Source organism: Diadema antillarum, unplaced genomic scaffold (assembly GCF_040938485.1).
Source record: "Diadema antillarum isolate AM-2024a unplaced genomic scaffold, OU_Dant_1.0 scf00000072, whole genome shotgun sequence".
Taxonomy (NCBI): Eukaryota; Metazoa; Echinodermata; class Echinoidea; order Diadematoida; family Diadematidae; genus Diadema; species Diadema antillarum.
In genome coordinates, this window is record NW_027270961.1 from 3,361,338 (window position 1) to 3,381,864 (window position 20,527).

The 20,527-nt window shown below is 37.7% G+C and overlaps 1 protein-coding gene across 1 annotated transcript; it reads right to left on the reverse strand.

The window, feature by feature from the left end:
• Window positions 1-3,165: 3,165 nt before the first annotated feature.
• Window positions 3,166-19,248, reverse strand: LOC139717166 (stabilin-2-like). Its single transcript, XM_071628666.1, has 21 exons — window positions 19,132-19,248; window positions 18,647-18,668; window positions 17,914-17,990; window positions 17,036-17,149; window positions 16,079-16,129; window positions 15,534-15,626; window positions 14,854-15,012; window positions 14,060-14,188; window positions 12,405-13,136; window positions 12,158-12,247; window positions 11,291-11,434; window positions 10,562-10,615; window positions 9,949-10,078; window positions 9,006-9,155; window positions 7,967-8,170; window positions 7,303-7,499; window positions 6,528-6,660; window positions 5,866-5,975; window positions 4,997-5,116; window positions 4,153-4,272; window positions 3,166-3,321 (listed from the first exon to the last, which is right to left on the reverse strand). Exons 1-21 carry the CDS (start codon window positions 19,246-19,248, stop codon window positions 3,166-3,168), a joined length of 3,102 nt encoding a protein of 1,033 aa, XP_071484767.1.
• Between the last annotated feature and the right edge of the window lie 1,279 nt (window positions 19,249-20,527).

Sequence of the window (20,527 nt, forward strand, 5' to 3'; positions counted from 1 at the left end):
CACTTTATTTTCTTCACTTTTTCAAATCAGCAGCGCGCATCTCACAAACAATTGTTTGAGCAACCTGACAGGTATTTCTCTGAAAGAGCACTATTACCTATTATGTATACTCTGTTATAAATTGTTCAGTTATTGCTCAGTAAGACACATATATACAGCACACATGCAAGACAATTTGTTGACAAGATACATTTAAGACAATACATGCATATTTTTTACTCAGAGGTACATCAGCTTCATGCTGAAACTAGCATAACAACAGTGTGCTTCTATTAAAACCAAAGCCGATTTACAGAGAGGTACCAGTAAGCATTCAGAAACGATAAGTACTGACCCTTGTTTAATACTGTGATTTAGTTAATATCTTTTATTCAAACACTGGTACTATATTATATTCAACCCCATAAGAAAGGCTTATCCACATTTCTTACCTCCATATCCATGTTTTGCACAATTCTCGGGTACAAGAAAAAAAAAATGGACTACTTACATTCACTACTTGATAACAATAAAGAAATAAAGCCACTTATGCACATGCTAAGAAGGTAACACTAATGAAAATGAACAGAGCTTTTACACACTAATTATCATAGATTGCATCATCATACATCATACACTGGTCCGTTCTGAAGACTGTTCAATGCTGGGTCACACAAGCGTGGGTTCTCACATTACTGTTTCTCCATTTCTCACCGTCTCTTCTCTCGCTTCTCCTAACATCAGCTGATCAAACTAAGGAGTAGCAAAACAGAACAGAAACACATTCTTGTTTTTATCTCATTCAGTCCTAAACATGTTTGCATGCTATATTGTTTAAAGATTTACCAGGGCCCTGTTTCATAAAGCTGTTCTCAAAGTTACAAACAACTTTTGAGCGACTGGTGATCAGTTCTGTTGTGCTATACTTATCAGAATTTCCATAATTCAGCACAAGAACTGATTACCAGTCGCTCGTAAGATGTTCGTAACTTTACGAACAGCTTTATGAAACACCCCCCTGGTGTGTAGAATACCAGCAAGTCTATAGCAAGTCAGAAAATGTCAGATAAAAACTTTTCAGGCACCAAGGCATGATGTGTAATTTGATGAAGTGAGGTGTTGCATAACAATCGTGAGCTGGCATTACTATTCCACAGTTTGTTTTGGATGACATCATTATTAAGTTCTGCATACCATGTGTAATCTAATACATCAAGAGCTGGGATGCAAACAGCACTGCAGTAGTTTGAGGGCTGAAGAGGCATATTTTTGGTGGGAAAACACTATTTTTACCTTTCCTGCAGCATATTTATTTGGGTAAACAGTATTTTCCATGAAACCTGCAGTATTTTTGGCCAAGAAAAAAATCCCATAACATACATGATACAGTGGACTCCTGTTAAAACGAAGTCCATGGGACCGGCAGTTTTCTTTTATATTGAATTCCGTTATAACTGAACAAACAGACAATCAAACAGAGAGAAGATAATGTTGCAGTCTGAATTTTCACTTCGTTGTAACCTGAATTTTGTTATGACTGTGTTCACTTGAACGGGAGTACACTGTACTGCAAAAAAAGTAACAGTTGGAATCTCTGCAAGAAGCATTTAGTATATTAGTGTAGCAGAATTCCACATTGTATTGAAAATAGTGCTTCTGCCATAAAACGGTCACTATCACTCATGTCTCACCTCTGTGTAGCGAACTTCTTCTTGATGTTCAGTCGATGATGGGGAACAAGGTGGCTGTAGAGTGTCCATTGGAGCCAGTGTTATTGCTGCTGGACGGCTGCCATTCTACAGAGTTTCACAATCATGAATGACCATTTTAACTTACGACTCATCAACATATGACTCATATGACTATTTTAACCTATGACTCAGCTATCACTCTTTCACTCACTTTGATTGTGAGAGAATTATCACTATGAAACAAGTAAAAAAAAATATTGATTTATTCTTTTTCATAGCAAAGCTACCAAAATATTTGAAAACTGTATCTGAAATAATCAGAAATTTTACCATTATGAGATTTAGTAGGTGAAATGACAAGTAATGACAGAAAAAGAGCCTCAGTCACAAAAAGAATCTAGCTCTCTGGAAATGAGTAATAAGATTCTAATTAAGCTGTATTTTCATTCACTAGTTCTCTTTTTTATTTCCCTCGGAGGATGTTTAGGTCTGCCTTGATAGCGTAGTCAACATAACTACCTTGAACTCAAAGGCAGAGGTAGCACGAAATGAGTTGGATCGTATCAAGCCAAAAACTTGTCAGTGCCGAAAACATTGCTTGGAGGGAAATACTTGTCATGGAGCTTACTTGAGGAGGTTGAGGCATTGCTGTACCGGTTGTGATGGCAGTCAACTCTCGTATTCTCTTCCCCCGAAGCCAGTACAGCACCACGATGGCCACAAAGGCAAGGAGAGCAACAGGAATGGCAATTCCCGCAAATACGTGACTCGCGGAAATATTTGAAGTGTTTGGCTGCCATTGTCAAGAGAAACAAGAATAAGCTTTGTCACGAAACAACAGCTATTCATGTCAGACTAATTCTCAGAGGCATGAACTTGCGTTCATTTGAATATTTTCATGTTTAGATAGATAGCAAGTACTTTAAGTAAGAAAGCAAGTACTTTAGGCAAGTACTTTACTTGGGAATTTTATTTCAAGGCAGATACTATTTCCCAATGTCCCCTACCATCATATATTACAGCCTACAAGACATTGTGGGAACCAGTAAATATACATTAAGATTGATATATTTTTGCTATGCAAAAAAAAGAAAGAAAGATATCCAACTGCAACATGTCTATGTCCACAACTGGTTTCAAACTTTTATTTTTAGTTTTCTCTGTTTTTCCCCAAAACAAATTATGCCACCAGTGCAGTGACTGCTAAGTAAAAGAATCTCTCTTCACCTAGATTGCCTATGAACTGCATCAATCACGGCACACATGTTTGGAGCCAATACAGTGGACTCCCGTTATAACGAAGTCCTCAGGACCAGCAGATTTCTTTTGTTATATCGAAATTTCGTTATAACCGAACCTATGAACAATACAAAAACATAGTGCCAATAATTTTGCGACCTGGATTTTTATTTCGTTGTAACCGGAATTTCGTTATAACCGTGTTTGTTATAACGGGAGTGCACTGTATCCATATAACTAGTCACATATGAAGACATTACTGTGACACTCTGTTGAGCTTTACCGTAGCAACTGTCCCGCCGGTGCACATTTTGGCTGAGATGGGCAGCGGCTGCTCAATGATGTGAATGAGTCCGTTGGTGGCTGGGATGTCAAAGGTCAAAATCCTTACCCCCTCTACTGTCAATGTGATCTGTAGTATGTGCAAAGTAACAGCATGCCATTATCAACTATGATATTAGTCTTTGCCGGCACAGAATTGTCAGTAATAATACTAAATTAGGTTATTCAGCATGCTTAGCACACATCACTTTGTTTCTCTTTGATTCATACTGTGATGTCAAAGAGAGATGAAAATTCTAAACAGCACTTTATATTTGCCTTACTTCTTTCTCACACAGGCTGAGGAAAACTATTATGCAGTTATACATGAAGTTTAAAACTTCATAATTTTACTGTAAAAAAAAAGAGAAAAAATAGAGTGAAATAGACAGTTGGTTCCATGCATTCTTTTCAAACATTGTCAATAATATCACATGTACTTAACTTTAATAATGATATGCATCAATGAACAAGTGCTGAATGGTATAGTGTATTATATGGTCTCCTTTGCCATAGCCAACATAGAAGATACTCGAGTTTCTGATGTGAAAATCTATACTTTTTTCTCTAAAATCTAGAAATAATTTGCATCGTCCGTGCGCAAAATTTTGCCATTGACATGCAACAAGTTTCCTCTCCCTTCAGGACTGCGTACAGAGATCTATCAGAGATGCTTCAACCATTGACAGGCAATTATCATATTGCAGCGAAGAGGGGTAAATTGGTACGAATCAGGGGCGGATCCAGGAATTCCGTGAAGAGGGGGCGTGTTTACAAAATTAAAGGGGGGGCGCACGCACCCCTCCCCCATTTTTTTCTTTTTATTTCTTTTGTTTCAACAAAAAATAAAGGGGGGGGGGCGTGCGCCGGTTGCAGTCCTCCCTGGATCCGCCCCTGCGTATGAATCAATGTATGAGATCACCTGATGATCATAGCTCTCAATCTGCTGCACTCGTAGCCCTATCCCATGCATCGTCTCCAGCCTGGGCGTGGTCAGGAGGTCCTCCCGGCTCCACCGGTCATGCACGATGTGGAACTGCACCTGGGATGGGTAGAAGGTCTGGGGCCAAGAAAGATGACTAGTCTACATCTTGGGATGCTATCATTGGGACAATCATCACACAGACTACAAGAGGCTTTATCAAGACCACAACACTGTATGTAATACCATTTCATCTCTCCGTCAGTTATCTCAGATTAGAAAATCTACCATTCCACTTAAAAAAAATCAGGCACACATCTATTTCTCAAGTGTGTAAGTTTGTCAAACTCTAGAAACCAATGCAGTGATTATTTTAATCTACATGACTATTTAAAAAGTGATTCTAGTCATTTTCACATGATACATTTCAAATTATGCCTACCATCATACATAGATGATTTCAATCAGTTTAGTAAGTCATACAGTTAGTGCTGATGGTGGTTTTTGATGATATTCTATAGAGAGTATATCATACCCTTCACACAAAAGAACTATCTTTTTTGTAACTGTGTTTACAGCTTGCATACAAACAGATTATTAAAAAAAAGAAGAATCCAGGGGATGTTGTTTGTTGTGATATGGCTATGCAAAGTCATTATTTCACTGAAGAAAATATCTGTTATAGGCAGAAAAAAGTGCCTAATGTTATCTTCAACCTTTCCTTGGTGCCATTTTTAGAAAAAAAAACATTGAAGACGGAAAAGAAAAAAAAAGATCAATAGTAGTTGGCTGTTTGTAGAGATAACATTGTATTCAAGAGAGGAGACAATAAGAGCTAGGTTACCAGTTGGGTGCCATTTTCAGAAATGCGAGGGATGAAAACTGTCACAGGATCATCAGCATTCCTAAGGTCCTGGACCAAGTCCCTGCGATTGGTACAGAGATCTGAAAACTGTGCCAGGACCTGAAGAAAGAGACAGAAATTTAGCACTTGGGGGGGTTTTCCACAGAGTATCTGTGGAGTAAAGACTTTTCTCATGAGCACAAGATATGTACTGTATACGCCCAATATTTGGCGAGGTTTTTATTTTTGCAAATTTCGCGAGTCAGGTGCTATTCGCGAAATTAAAAACACATGAAAATATTGACTCGGATCCCGATGTGAATGTGACATACGTGTGTACAATTCTCTGTTTAGTACAGGACTCTATGATCGCAAATTTAACCACTCGCAAAATATATGGCGTATACAGTATCTCATCCGTGAGAATAGTGCAAATTAAAGCCATGCACAAGTACCGGTAAAACAGGGCTGTGTGTTGTGACAATTTCTTGCAGCATGCTACGCACTTTAATCCAGGCCATACATCTACCAGTAATTATTACTGTACAAGTCATCTTGTGAACTATTTGATCTGTGATACTTCTGTTGCACATACAGTCAATTAAATATCTGTAAAGCCACAAAAGTATTATGTTTTTTGACATAATGAAACCACTGGATTTATATCACACTGCAAAAGATCATGATGGAATACTTCCACAAGTGTCCTTAGATCATGGTAGATGTAAGGCAGTTAGATGAAACAACAACAAACACAAAGGAAGGTCAGGTCAATTATATTGTGGCTGAAGACTGTGGTAGCATGCCTGATGGGGCAGTATGAAATTATGATATATGGTCTTTGAAAAACACATGCAGCCAAACCTCACCTGACTAAACTGGAAGAAGTCTGGTGTGCTACTGATTGTGTCAAACAGGTTGCCATTACATATCACTCCATCTCCAACATATCCATCTAGACACTGGCACCGCCTGAAACCTAAAAAAAGTCAAATGAATTAAGACGTTTATTTGTCAGACTTCAGTATATTTCATGAAACATTCTGACTTGTCATTACTATAACAACACATCTGTTCCTCAATCATTGTTGTAAATGAAATGAAAATGTTTCTCATTTTATATGCCCCCCTTTTTTTTGGGGGGGGGGGGGGGTGAAATGTGCACTACCACACAGAGTAGCTTGATCTCATGAATGTGCAGTGGGGCAACATGTATAATTCATGACAAAACTTTTGAGTTAATCCCTGAGGCAGACTTCCCAACCCAACCATTCTGAATTTGGAGGGAAGAATCTGAATTTTGACCACTCCCAGCTCTTGTTTCAACAGGAGTTTCTATTTTTCTTGACAATTTTATGATACACTCCTATGGGATTGCTCTTCTTTTCAAACTTTTGAGCCAAATCATCCCTACTTTTCAGTCAGAAAGTTTGGGAGGTCTGCCTGAGGTGTTTATCAGATGGCAATGATACCATCATGAAGAAGAGGACAGATGAGACCATCGTTGAGGGTATGGGAAGGACTCACTCACCCCCATTGGCTTCCTCCAGACAGATGGCATTGGAAGAGCAGCCTCCATTATTGGAGAGACAACTTGTGGTAGGAAGACGACACTCAACCCCATTCCCTGAGTGAGGCGGCTTACACCAGCAGCTCCTAGCATTCTAGGTCCATACAGTCAAGAATAGACCGTAGGCGGGAAGAACGAAGAGAAACAGGTGCAAGTCAAACAGATGAAATTATTAAACATTCAGTTTTCGCGAAATCAAAAGGTTTATTGTTGACCAGTATTTCAAAGCATTATTTTAAGCTTTCAACTCAGTTTTGAATGCTGTGACATTCATATTACATAAAGCAGGCAGTGATTCCCTAATATCAGTCAAAAAAAAAAGGGTTGAAAAATCGTTTGAAAAATGATTGTTTGCTATCCTATGATTGCTGACTCAAATATGACTCTACAAACACAACATCTCAGCAGCTACCCTGTTTTCTACAGAAAGGCAACACAACAAGGTCATCTGCAAAGCAAGATGAACTTGAGCTTGTCAGTCTTGAAAGACAAGGCCAGAAACTTTGCTAATTTTCTCCGATTTGATGCATGAACATAAATCACTACACTGAAATAAACTTCTCAATCTCACACAATTTTAATGAGATGCTGCACTGAAAAATTTATATGAAAGTCACACACTGTATTTCTAAAACCATGGGCATGAATGTGGAAGTACGTTATTGAAGCTAATTATGGCTTGGTCAGTGAGAATGTAATTTTAGAGATTTGATGGTTTAAACTCAGTTTGACTCACAGCGCCATGAAATCGGCAGGATGCATTGGGATGGCAGCCTCCATTGTTCTCCATGCACAAGTTGACGGGAAGACACACAGTGCCATCACCATAGTAACCATCATGGCACTTACAGGTGGCATCCAATGATGAGGCATCATGGGAGCAGGTAGCATGGACACTGCAGCCACCGTTGTCATGGAAACATTGATTGGTGCCTAAGGAAGATGAATCATGACAGAATATTATAGGATTCGTTAGATTATAGAGGGCATAAAGATCGTGCCGAAAGATAATGGAGCTGCATGGTGTGTGGAAATGGTCTGGGGGATCGCATTCAATCACCTCGGACAGCATATAGTGCTAATAATGTGACTAGAAACATAATAGTGCCAAACTGAATTCATCTTTGTGTATCTGTGAAACTACAAAGCCTGATCAGAGGGCCCAGGTTCTGTCTCAAGTTTTGCAAAAATGAAACCTGTTTCCCATCTGTCATCAGTCACAAATGTATGCATGAAACAAAATTTGTTTCAGCAGACTTACTGTCATGTTTTAGTGGGATTTCTGTAATCCATTATTCCCCACAGAGCACGAAGATTATGCTGTTTGAACTCTATTGAAGGATATGGGTCATAAGAGATTAAGTAGTACAAGGTCAATATTCTGGCTTCGCAAGACCTACCAATACAAGAGTAGCCATCTCCGTGGTACTGAGGCAGACACTGACAGATGTTGCCTGGTCGACACACAGCATTCTGGTGACAGGTAGGGGTGCATGAGGGTGGGGTGTCAAGGGGTGTGTCACAGAGAGGACCAGTCCTGTTGGCAGGGCAGAAACACTCCCCAGTCTGCCTCAAACAGATGGAGGATTCAGCACAGCGGCACTCTGTCAGAGGTCATTTATAAAGAACAGAGAATATATGAGAGCTGTGAATATATATCATTCTGACTAATGATTAATTAACTCTTTATATGCCATGGTGGAAACCCCCTGTGTGCCACGTTATTCTGAGACACGAAAGTAGTCATGCTTCGAGAAAGAATTCTGTTTTTCCAATCTATGTAACTTCTACAAATTTCTGTTAAGCTGGACATAACAGTGAGCAAAGTTGAAGAGGAATGCCAAGCTTTGCTTTGATATAGATTGTATGACAAATCTATTTCTATCTATTTTTTTAATGGCCAGTTGCTACATTACTGTAAAGGCATGACTTTTGCACATGAAACCGTGAGAGAAACTTAGAATTTACATGCAAATTTAGTTGGGAACACCGCTTGATAGTCAATCACCACATAGAATGCAAGCTGTATGTAAAAGGAACAAAAGCGCGAGAAAAGCTTTCATTGTACCGCGGGATTAGGCGATTTATCGATCAGTTTAAGCGGATTAGTGCATTTGAGTGGGATATGCAAAGTTGGCACGCCGTCGACTGAGTGGGACGTGTGAACATGGCACATATAGAGTTAAAATCATATCAAATCCAGTTTGGTACTCAATCCAATTTTAGTATTCTTGCATTCTGACTGTAAATCACCATTACCATATGTGACATATGATCTGTGCATTCACCAAGATTCAGCCTATATATTTTCTCATTTAGTTACTCTTGGCTTGTTTTCCTATAATGACAAATCTCTTTGCCTTATTTATCACTTTTGGGATATAATTATTTTCTTTAGAGATGTTCTATCATCTGAAAATACCTGACAATATTTCTCACCTTTACAAAGTGGACCATATCTTCCTGGCGAACACTTTTCACATGCTGTTCCTGTGTAGCCTTCCTTGCAACGACATTTTCCATTTCCCTCCATGCCATCAAGGCAGTTGCCATGGTTACTGCATGGATGGGTGGGCCCTCCTGGACATTCTGAAAACAGAAAGGACAAAGAAATTCAAATAAATCTCATATTTTACTTCCTGTTGTACAAAGACTAAGAGAGATTTGTTCCAAGTGATATATGCTTCTGGTCAGTATGGATGAAGGCATGATGGTTTCATTACAGAATGATGCAATCACTTTGATCAAAGCATATGTCATGATGTCCACACTGTTGTTGCAAATGATTTGGTTTCAAGCATTTTCTTTTGCTGAAGAACATATCTTCCTCTTTCTCTTCTGCTTCCAAATAAATGTTACTTGTAGTGCTATGAATATATTGACAATTATCATTGCAACCATCATTATTTTCAACATATATTAGAATTGATATCTATGACTGCCATCATCATTGCCATCAATGTCATTGACATCTTCTTCCCCATTATTATTTCCTTCTTCTTTATCATCACAATCATCCTCATCATCTTGCCATCATAATAGCAATCTCTTTCATCTTCACCTCTTTTTTTTACCATCATCACCATCATCATCACCATCATCACTAATATCGATCACCATCATCACCACTATCATCATCATCATTATCATCTTCAGTACCATCATCATCTCCATCACCATCATCATCACCATCATCCGCATCACCAACATCATCATCAGCAGCATCATCATTGTCATCGTCATCATCATCATCATCTTGATAATTACCACCACACTCAACTGCATTGTCTTCTTATTCATCATCGTAAGCATTATTTTCTTCTTATTATCACCACTATCATTATCATCATTGTCCAGACCATCCACCTTTAGTAAACATTACCAAGACAGTTGGGGCCATAGTATCCTGGACAGCAAAGGGGCCTCGTGGAGGTAAAGTTGCATCTGGCGTGGCAACCCACCATGCTGTTATACCAGCCTCCGATGTACCTACAGCCCCTCTCCACCTTGCCCTGTTCACAGGACAAAGTCAGAATTACAGTGACGCAGTGTTATCCACAAATCATAACTGAGATCATAAGTATTCATAGCGTATATGAGGATGAATAGTTACAATATTCCATCTTGTCTTTAAGAGCATTACCGTATTCTACTGGCAACTAATCGGTAAGAACATAAGCCCAATAATTCTCCTTTTGTTTAGTTTTTTTGATGACTAAATACTGCGAACTCTTACCAATGCTTGCTATGAACAATATCCACACTACATTCAATAATGATCTATACCCTCTTATTCCTATCCGTGTACACCAAATGAAAAGGCTCGACTCCAAAGCTCCTATAAAAGCTCCTTCCAATTTATGAGATCATACAAGTCAAAACCTATCATTTCCATGAATCTTGCCACTACTGATGGGGTTTGAAGAAGCAACCGGAAGAAATAAAAAACATTTCAGTTCAGCCAATACTTTCAGAAATCCCAGAAGACAACTTACCACCTGCGGAGTATTGGGCGGACACATGGGACTACCACATCTCCTACAGCGGCCCTAGAGGGAGACATTTATTAGAGACAATTACTTTATTTTCATAAAATTCATATTGTTTGGCTTAGAGATATATCTATTTGGGGAAAAAATGCAGTAATTGGATGCACTATCTACACTATGGCCGTTAAGTTCCAGCAATCGAATTTCACTGATCTAACCTAAGTGATGTGCTAGAAATATATAAGTGTTGGTCATACTTTTACTTCGACTTAAAGAGAAAGCACTATAAAATTGAAACTGTGAAAATGGATGAACATATTCATGGTAGTCTTGATGATCTACTGTATACGCCATATATTCCGCGAGTCTAGATTTTTGGGAATCGGGACTTCCCAACAATTTCGCGAGTGGTTAAATTCGCGATCATGGAGTCCTGTACTGAACTGTCAAATATGCGTACGTCACAATCATATCAGCATTAGAGTCAATATTTTCGCGTGTTTTTAATTTCGCAAATAGCAGCTGACTCGCGAAATTAGCGAAAATAAAAACCTCGCGAAATATTCGGCGTATACAGTAACTTCTTTAGGCGAAAGTTAAATCTTACACTGGAGAAACTTCATCTTAAATGGGAGACACACAGCTAGAGGGGGAGGAATTCAAACTCAAGCAAGAGAGCGGGATATTTCGCAAAAATGGCTTTAAAGCATGGGAGATGGAATCTCTGCTACGCACCATTTCAATGGTAGATGTTTCCCTGTCACATCTTCCCTCCAAGCGAGGCAGAGAGAGGACTCGAGTGACGGGATACAGCATGCCGCCCATAAACTCCATCCCGACACCAATCACTCGACTCTTCTCATTCAAGAGCAGCTCCCCCTACAGGCAAAAAGATGAAGAATCCCCCAAAATCAAGAGGAAGAAAACATAAGGGTAAATATGGGTTTTGCAAAGTAAACTATACCTCAGTTGCAAGAGATCTAATGAACAAAACAATTTTGAATGGATGATTGATGGATCGAATCGCTGTATTTAGGAAGGACATCAAGCTAAACATCAACAATAAAAACATGTTCTATGTCATTGTGTTTGGTATGCATGAAAGCGGCCACTGGAAATATTGAATAAAACATATTTCTTAATATCACAAGTATCAAATGGCTACAACTGATGCAGTTACTGTAAAAAACACATATTACATCTACTGCAGATGTAAGGCTGCCAATCTATGCACATCTAAAAATATACTGGTACACAGTAAAACCATTTTGCAAGCAAAAATCATATTTTGGCCTAAAGACAGGGCAACTGCTTGTTCCACAGCATGCACTCTAAATCATATTTCTGAAAAAAAAAATTGTCATTTCAAAAACATATTTCATTGCTTTTGCTTCAGAAAAAGCGTACAAATATCATAAAACATGGCCAGGAGTTGACAACCTTTCCAATGTGTCACAATCCCGTTTTGAACATTTCCTCTCTAGCTGATGTCTTGCTAAAGAGATCAAAACTATTCAAATACCTAATTCTGAGGAATGTTAAGTACCAGTAATTAATGCTGCTTTAATAGGGATTAGCATTCAGCACACATTATGCCCTCACCTCACTGGTAACCTCGAGCCTAAGATCCAAGCCAGAGAGGGTCGGGAGATCAAAATGGCTATTGACACGCCACAAGGTACCAACGTAGATCTGTGGGAAGACATATAGAAACAGGTTGTCATCTAAATATATTGAAAAATAAAAGAAGTTTTCTTGTTTTTCCCAGCTAACCCCCAACAGCTCTTCCTGACAACATGGTATGTAGACATCAAAATTTTAAAAATTGACACTGATGTTGCCATCTCACCTCATCCAACAAGACATGGTGGGCAATGAACTCCTGAAGCAGCAGCTGTTTGCCAGGGGCAACCAATTTCTCCATCACACCAGGAGGAAGTAGGTCAAAGGCCTCATCTGTGGGTGCAAACACTGTTTTGTCCATGTGGCCAGGCCTGCCCTTGGGGCTATGGCCATGCATGCTCTGTCTGGGGGGCCCATGAGGGGAAATCCGTCGACGTTGCCTTTTCTGGTTCCGATCATCATCATCTTGATCTCTTACACCATGGCGGTCATCATTTCCTCGCAGGATTGATCCATATCCATTTCTGCCTTGATCAGTACTATCCCTACGTGTTGGCTGATCAGGACTAAACCTCAATCCTGGATGAGCCATCCTCTTGTCTAGTATCGGAGGATTTGGTCCTCTGGAGAGTCTGTCTATGTCTACACCCCTGCCACGCGGTGGGACATCTTCCCTCACCTCTTCCGAGGAGTCGCCCATCCCAAATTCACCCGAGACCCCCTGAATGTCCTCATCCCACACTGGACGTTCCAAAGGAAATCTGGGTCCCCTGATGGGACCAGAGGGGCCCATGGGTCTCCTGCCTGGGTTGAAGAAAAGATCACGCAGCATGGGGGTCTGTCGCATCAGCTGTAGGAAGATGGTCAGGTTGTGACTCGCTGCTAAAGAGTCCAGGATATCACTGGTGTTCTGCCTGCGGTGGGGTGGCCTTCTTCCATGGGAGCCACACCCAATTTCCTGGTATAAATCAGAAATATATATACATGGGCCATGATACAAAAAAAGGGCCCTTTGGGCATAATATATGAATTTTTACTACCATTCTGTAGAACGAACTCTGACATACTTAGATATTCAAACCATTTTCTGAAATTCCACTCCTAAATGGCTCAATACTGCTTTTAAAAAAGGGAATTTTGCCCAAATACTGCCACTTTTTGATGCAACCTATGAATTCGCGCACAGCTAGCCAGTTGATTTTTCTTTTTTTTTGCACGTATTGCTTTGTCAAACTTCCACTCTGTTTTATGGTTTGTTTTGTACATGACAGCACTAAGGGCCCTTTTCTGGCATCATGGCCCATATATAAAAGGTATATGATGGCAAGTACTTGTAGTAATTAGTAACAATAAATGTCCCTTTGAACAGTGCAAGTCTGCAGCCTGTCAATATACTCAGTCACATTTTTCTCTAAATAAATATACGTTCGACTTTGAATGACAATTTTATCAGTAATCCAGAGGCATCTGAGAGATGTTTGTATAAGGAGTATGAATAACAGGGCACCATTTCATAAAAGTTATCATTCTACAACAACCATAGTAACAGTCAGTAGCCAGAGCTTCTCAGCCAATCAAAACCAAGGAGTTTACTGAAATTGTCAGAGGCTGAGAACTTGTTAGGGCTGACAACTTTCATGAAACCATGCCCAGGAAACAGTACATCGGTCAAACAGAAGTCCAAATTATACATGATTTGAGAATATGGGAGCACACTTAAAATTACCTATATTCATATGGTTATCATCCTTTCCTTCAATTCAAATTACTGCCATACATCAAAATCAACTTAAAAAATAAGAAAGTTGTTGCATTAACATCTATGATTAAAGTTTGTATTTCCTATAAAATTTGAACTGCAGTGCTTGATTACCGACGTACCCATTCCATAGGCCAGTCATACACCGTAGGAGGCACTAACATGGTATCAACCAGATGGATCACTCCGTTGGATGCTGGAATCTCTGCCTGTGTGATTTGACTCACACCTCCCAAGATAACATCACCCTCCTGTGGACACACGCCGAGAAACAGAGCACAAGAGCAGAAGGAGGGAGACAGAAAGAAAACGAGTGAGAGATAGAGAGAATGATAATTGGAAGAGAAAGGGAGAGATCAAGGAAGAGATATGATAAATTCAGAATGGGAGAAAGAGAAGGTGAGATATATGGGTGGATGGGGGAGAGCTTAGGTGTTAAGGCAGGAGAGAGGAAAATCAAATTGTTTATTTTACTGTTACATCATATATAACATGAATGTGACATCATTGTGATCCAATAAATAATCTACTTGGTTTGAAAGTTTATACTGTAATGATTTTAATTGTTACGGCTAAGCTCTGTTCTCACTATCAGAGTCAATGTCATGCAACTGAGCTGAGTATAGGGGCGTCAAGTAATCTCATCTAAGTTTTCCCTATTCTATGACTAAAATATTATCACTTCACAACAGAAACACATTTTCAAAGCTTGCATCCAATATCTCTTTTCCCAGCAATTAACAATTGCTAGGAAAATCTGCCAAACAATGGTAGTTTGGAGATCAAGATAGTGCTTGATGCTGTGCGCTGGCACAGCGTAAGTCAACACATTCATATAGAAATCAAACAGTGCCACTGCCATTGGATTTTTAACATTTATATGTTAAAGCAAGAACTGGAGAGAGTCTAAACTCACAGTGGTGGTAGATATACGTAAATCCTGGCCATTCATGGTCCCGATAGTGGTGCGGTTACGGAGGTCATCCCGTGAGAGACGGCTGCCACCGATGACGTGGTACATGATGTACTGAGTCAGGAAGTAGCAGGAGCGTTCAAGACCATCCAGCGATAGATGCTACATGGAATGAAAACAAATATCAAATATGAAAACTTTTCACAGGAGGCAGTATACCATGTCATCAGCATTTTCATATCCTTTAAAAAAAGATACTGTCCTATGATTCAAGCTCATCACATCAGCCATCCACATACAGTCACAGATAAATACCCTGACTTTACAAAATGTTATGATGATACTGCACGAGAGATTTTTCACTATGTATCTGTGATGAGTACTGTAGTGTTTGGACATTTGATGACATTTAGTTTAAAGTAGTTTAAAGGATTAAATCTTTTAAATGCATATGTTTCACTTAAACCTTAGTTTATTATGCATCGGGATCAGCGTGAGTTTTGTCCTTATTCCACAAACTTTTCATTCTTCACACAAAACACTATTTTGCTTTGTGGAAACATTTGTAGGATTTACACAGCTGTGATGCATTTTGTTAACATGAATTTACGTAATTACTTGCACGGAATTAATCAATAGTGGAAGAAAGTGCTAGATATTAATGATGCAAAAGCTGACATTACCTGCTGCCTCAGAAAGGTGTTCACTGCATAATTAGTAGGCACAAAGACAGTGTAAAGACCCCTCCTCCTCAGGAACATGTCAGCAGACCGAAGCTAGAAAAAGATTAATAAATTTGAAAGGCATGATTACAGAACTTTTGTTGCAGCAATACACTGATACTCAGCATGGATGCTTGTAGCAGTTTAAGCTGGAATGTGAACATTAACAAATCAATTCATGATATTCTTCCGTCGAGATGTTTTTATTGCAACTGATTGACAAATTGCCCTTTACGTCGATGTAGGGCAATTTTTCAATCAGTTGCAATTAACAAATCAAGTTGATGGGGGGGGGGGGGTCCATTTAATATATTTCAAAATTATTGTAAAACACATCAACTTCTCTTAATAAGAAATCAACTATTGTGTTTTAACATCATGGTATCACACTGCTTTTAAAAAAAAACTTGCAAAGACTACAAATGCAACTAAAAAAATAATCATGCCTGTCAATCTGAAAATCTAGGAAAGAGGAGCTTTCTGAGAATTTAATGAAATATACTCACATTTGATAAGAGGTAAAGGAATGTACTGGCCTCTGAGATACCCCCTAGCTCCTAAACAGGGTAACAAACAGGCATACAGATGAACATTTAGACAGACAGATAGATTGATAGATAGATAGAAAGTTAAAAAGATAATAATAATAATAATAATAAGAAGAAGAATAATAATAGAATAAGAATAAGAATAAGAATAATAATGACATTGATGATAATAATAATTTTTTTGCAAAACAAATTATACAAACCATAACATTGTAGAAAGTATACAAACAAAAATTGCAAATTTTTGCAAAATTGCAAAATTGCAAAATTGCAAATTGCAAAAAATTGCAATACAAATTACAGAGAATTCAATGGTGTTGGTGCAGCATAAGAAAAAGCCCTCTCCCCATAAGACTTTGTACAGATGGATGGTACTCCGAATACAAAGTTTCGGGCATAGGATTGGTAGATAAATTGGTAGTGTGATGAATGATTAGATAGACAGATATAGCTGGGTTGACAGACAGAAATATAGATAGATTGAAATAAGATTATGAATTTAGATGGATAGATTGATATCAACAGGTATATATGATTCACAGAAATGGGATTGATAACCTATTAAACAAGAAAGTCTTTTCCACAAAACATTTCCTCTAATATCAGAATGCTCTTGTATTATACATTCTGTCACTAATGAAGAAGTAGAGTTGCATATCACAGTTGATACAATACTCAAGTAAGAGAGTGAAATAAAATCTATCTGAGCAAGATCTGAAGACTATCTGTCTGTGACAGCTAAAATAACAAATCAAAATGAGCGAGAGAAGTATGCAAGAATGACTTTGTATAGCTGACAATATTTCACTTCTACTATAGTTGAATAGTATAGACTACTACTCAACATCAAGGGGCTTGTGATTTATTTGTCATTGCACAACTGAGACTTCTTTGTTGTGTTCAATATAACAGTACCTCATAGATATGGCTATAGCTGGGGTGGCAACCTCCGTTGTCAATCAAACAAGGATTTATATCCATGCACCAGATCCCGTCACCATAGTAACCCTCTACGCACTGACAGCTCCGCTTTGATGACAAAGAAAGATGAGATTTATGGTTTCCACTGATATAATTGGCACTTTCAAAAGAATTTGTTTGCATGTGTGTCTTCTGCATTCATTAATTTGTGTGTTACCTCTTCAATCATTTCATTATTTCAGTTAAATCTATCAATATTTACCTTTAATTACTATGGTTTCATTCCTATCAATTTTACTTCTAAAAATGGTGCACTGATGATTTTTAAATTTTCTTAGATTGGTGACCAGTTTGTACTATATTTATAGATGAGCCTTTAACCGGTAGAGAATTAGGTGATTTTGCTACAAAACACAATTTCCATAGACACTTGCCTATCCTAAACAGGTTAATATTGTGGGAAGTACACATAGGTTCTAATATTAAGCATAATGAAAGTGTTTTATAAAGATATAACATTTGTGCAGAAGAATAAATATACAATACACACAGGATGGATTAACTGAACATCTGATAGCTCATGACCAGGCATTATATTTTAGCAATCTTCCCTGCAATAACAGCACAACTGTACAACAAACTTCTGTCTGTCAAACTATGCAGTGTTATACTAAGGACATAATTTGGGGTGCATCACATCAAAAGAAAAATAAAGTGCTTTGCTCCTTTCTATTCCCATTCTCTTATTTAAAAAATTGTCATCACAATCTCATGGAAATAGATTAAGTAAATACAGAAAGTTTGAATTCAAAGCCATTTGTCTTGCAATCTTAAAACACTGGCAAAAATAGGAATAAATGATTGCGAACCACCTGTGTTCGTGATTCCTGGATGCAGATAGCATGAACACTGCAGCCTCCATGGTTTGCAGACATGCAGCACATTGGCCCTGTTATCATAAAGAAAATCATTGGTACAAATATATTATAATACAATAATAATAATAATAATAATAGTAATAATGATAATGATAATAATAATAATAATAATAATAATAATAATAATAATAACAATAATAGTAATAATAATAATAGTAATAATAATAATAATGATAATAATAATAATAATGATAATAACAATAATAATAATATATGACATATGACATAAATATATATGACATAAACATAAATGTTCATTATCTGTTTTATGGCAAACAAATAAATAAGTACAAATAAAACTGCTCTTTGCACAGACAACATCAGTTTACGAATCACATGTTAACCATTCACAGTGATGGAATTGTTTTCAAGAAAAATAATAATGGAATTGTTTTCAAGAAAAAGAGTGCAGGCTCACCGGTACATGAAGATAGTGTGAACAGAAATTGAATGTGTCTCTTCAAACATGTAGGGATAAAAATCAGGTTTTCTCTGATTCAGTAACCCATTTCAGAAGTATGCATCTATAACAAGTAAGACACCATCCTCAAGTGAAAAATTTGAACTGAAAGAAACAATCCCACATCATATTTTATCATGTATTGATTCCAAATTAATGAATTCTTTCTTCATTTAAAAATTTTTGGAGATAACTTGTAATACTCACCATCGCATGGTGTGATTCGATCCTGTAACAATGCATGAAGAATACTTTTTTTAATAATACACGCTTTAGTAAAAGTGCAACATGAAAGGTTTATATATAACATGACTTTAAAGTTACATTTCATATTAACAAATGAAAGGGAACAAGGACAATCTTAACCAATATATGCAGATATGTGGAAAACATCATAAGAAGATATTTACTTTGCATAAAAGTATTGTTTCTCCTCTTTATCAATCAAGCATAGGCCTATCACAAAAACTTTACCTTTTAGCTTGCATTCTATGTCAGTCTGTAGCCTAATCCTCCGTCAACATTGTATAAGACGATTTGGTTCTCAATCAAAAAGAAGACCATATTCACTTATACCTTCACATTCTCATGTAACTTATATGATATAAATCTTGGAGTTTGGTTTTCTGCAAAAGACTAGTTTGAATGAAGGAACGGTCAGGGACAGAGGATTGTGGATGGGCCATGCATACCGTTGGTGTGGATTCATTTGAAGGACGCCCTCTTTCGACAGGCTGCAGCAGACGCAAGATGCCGTGTGCCACACCGTTTGGTAAGATGAGAATATCAGGTGCTGCTATGGGAACCATGTTCACAAATGTCTGTTCCAAGAAAAAATGCCATCCACGAGAATTAGTTTCCTATATGCTTTTTAAAGACATAAATCACTGAGATTTTTTTTTTCTTTTTGATATCGGTGCTTTATTGAGACACAAGTATACTGGAACTTCGTTTGATTTTTTTGTTTATTCCTTACCACTTACAACTGCATTATAGCTTACTGCTGAATTTTGTTATGCTAAACCTTTGGTAATTTCATGAAATATCACATGTCGTATGATACGATTCAAAGAATATATCTATTGCACACTGTCTTGTCATGCAGAAAGAAATTCATTACCATTACTTCTTCTCCTTCTTTTTCGCAAATAGAGTTTTACTACATTTTGAATAGCAAGTTATTTCTTTCTAGAACTAATTCCAGCCCTTGAAGCAATATTCCTGCCCTTGATTTGCATGAAACATTTCTGGCAGACAAAATCTGAGGAGAGCTATTCCATGGGAAAATTTTGCTTGGTTCTTTTTTTTATCCATTGTAACATGACATCCAAGACAGACAACCTCAAGCAAAGACTGACTATCAGAGAATATTGAAAAGTTCTCTGAATCGATCAAACAAGTTTATCTTCACTTGTTGTTGGAATCAAATGAATATTCAGGAGTTTATGAGGGTAACTATTACCCCGAGCACTCTCATCAAAAACTTTCAGCTTCTAATATGACTATGTGGCAGGTTGGTGTATTATGACATAAATTTTCTCAACTTGGAAAGGAAGTAGAAGTTGCTTAAAAGTTAAAGGACAAGGGAGGATTATGACTTCCATATGAAAGGCTTACACCCAGATGTATGACAAATCAAAGGACATCACATAATATGCATTTAGTCCTGCTTTGGTACATTACCTGGTCATTACGCTGGTGTATTTGTAATGAGCCATTATTCACTGTTGTCAAATGAAGATTCGTTCCAGTCAAATTCTGGAGATAAAGTGTCTGACCAATAACAAGATGATTCAATACTTCCCCTCCATCCATCTGTTAAACAAACAAACAAACAAACAAACAAACAAACAAAAAGGAAACTGAGATCAAAGGCTTTTATAAAGCTACAGAATCTTTTCAGAATAGATGATCCTCACAAGAACATCAGCAACAAATTTGCTTATATTTCAATATTACACAGGACTATGTCAGAATAAATTGGACTACCCAAAAATATTCATCAGCAAAAAAATTGACTGCAGAGATGAAGCACAAAAAGATAACTTCATCAGTACACAATGCAAAATACAGAGGCACACATAGAGC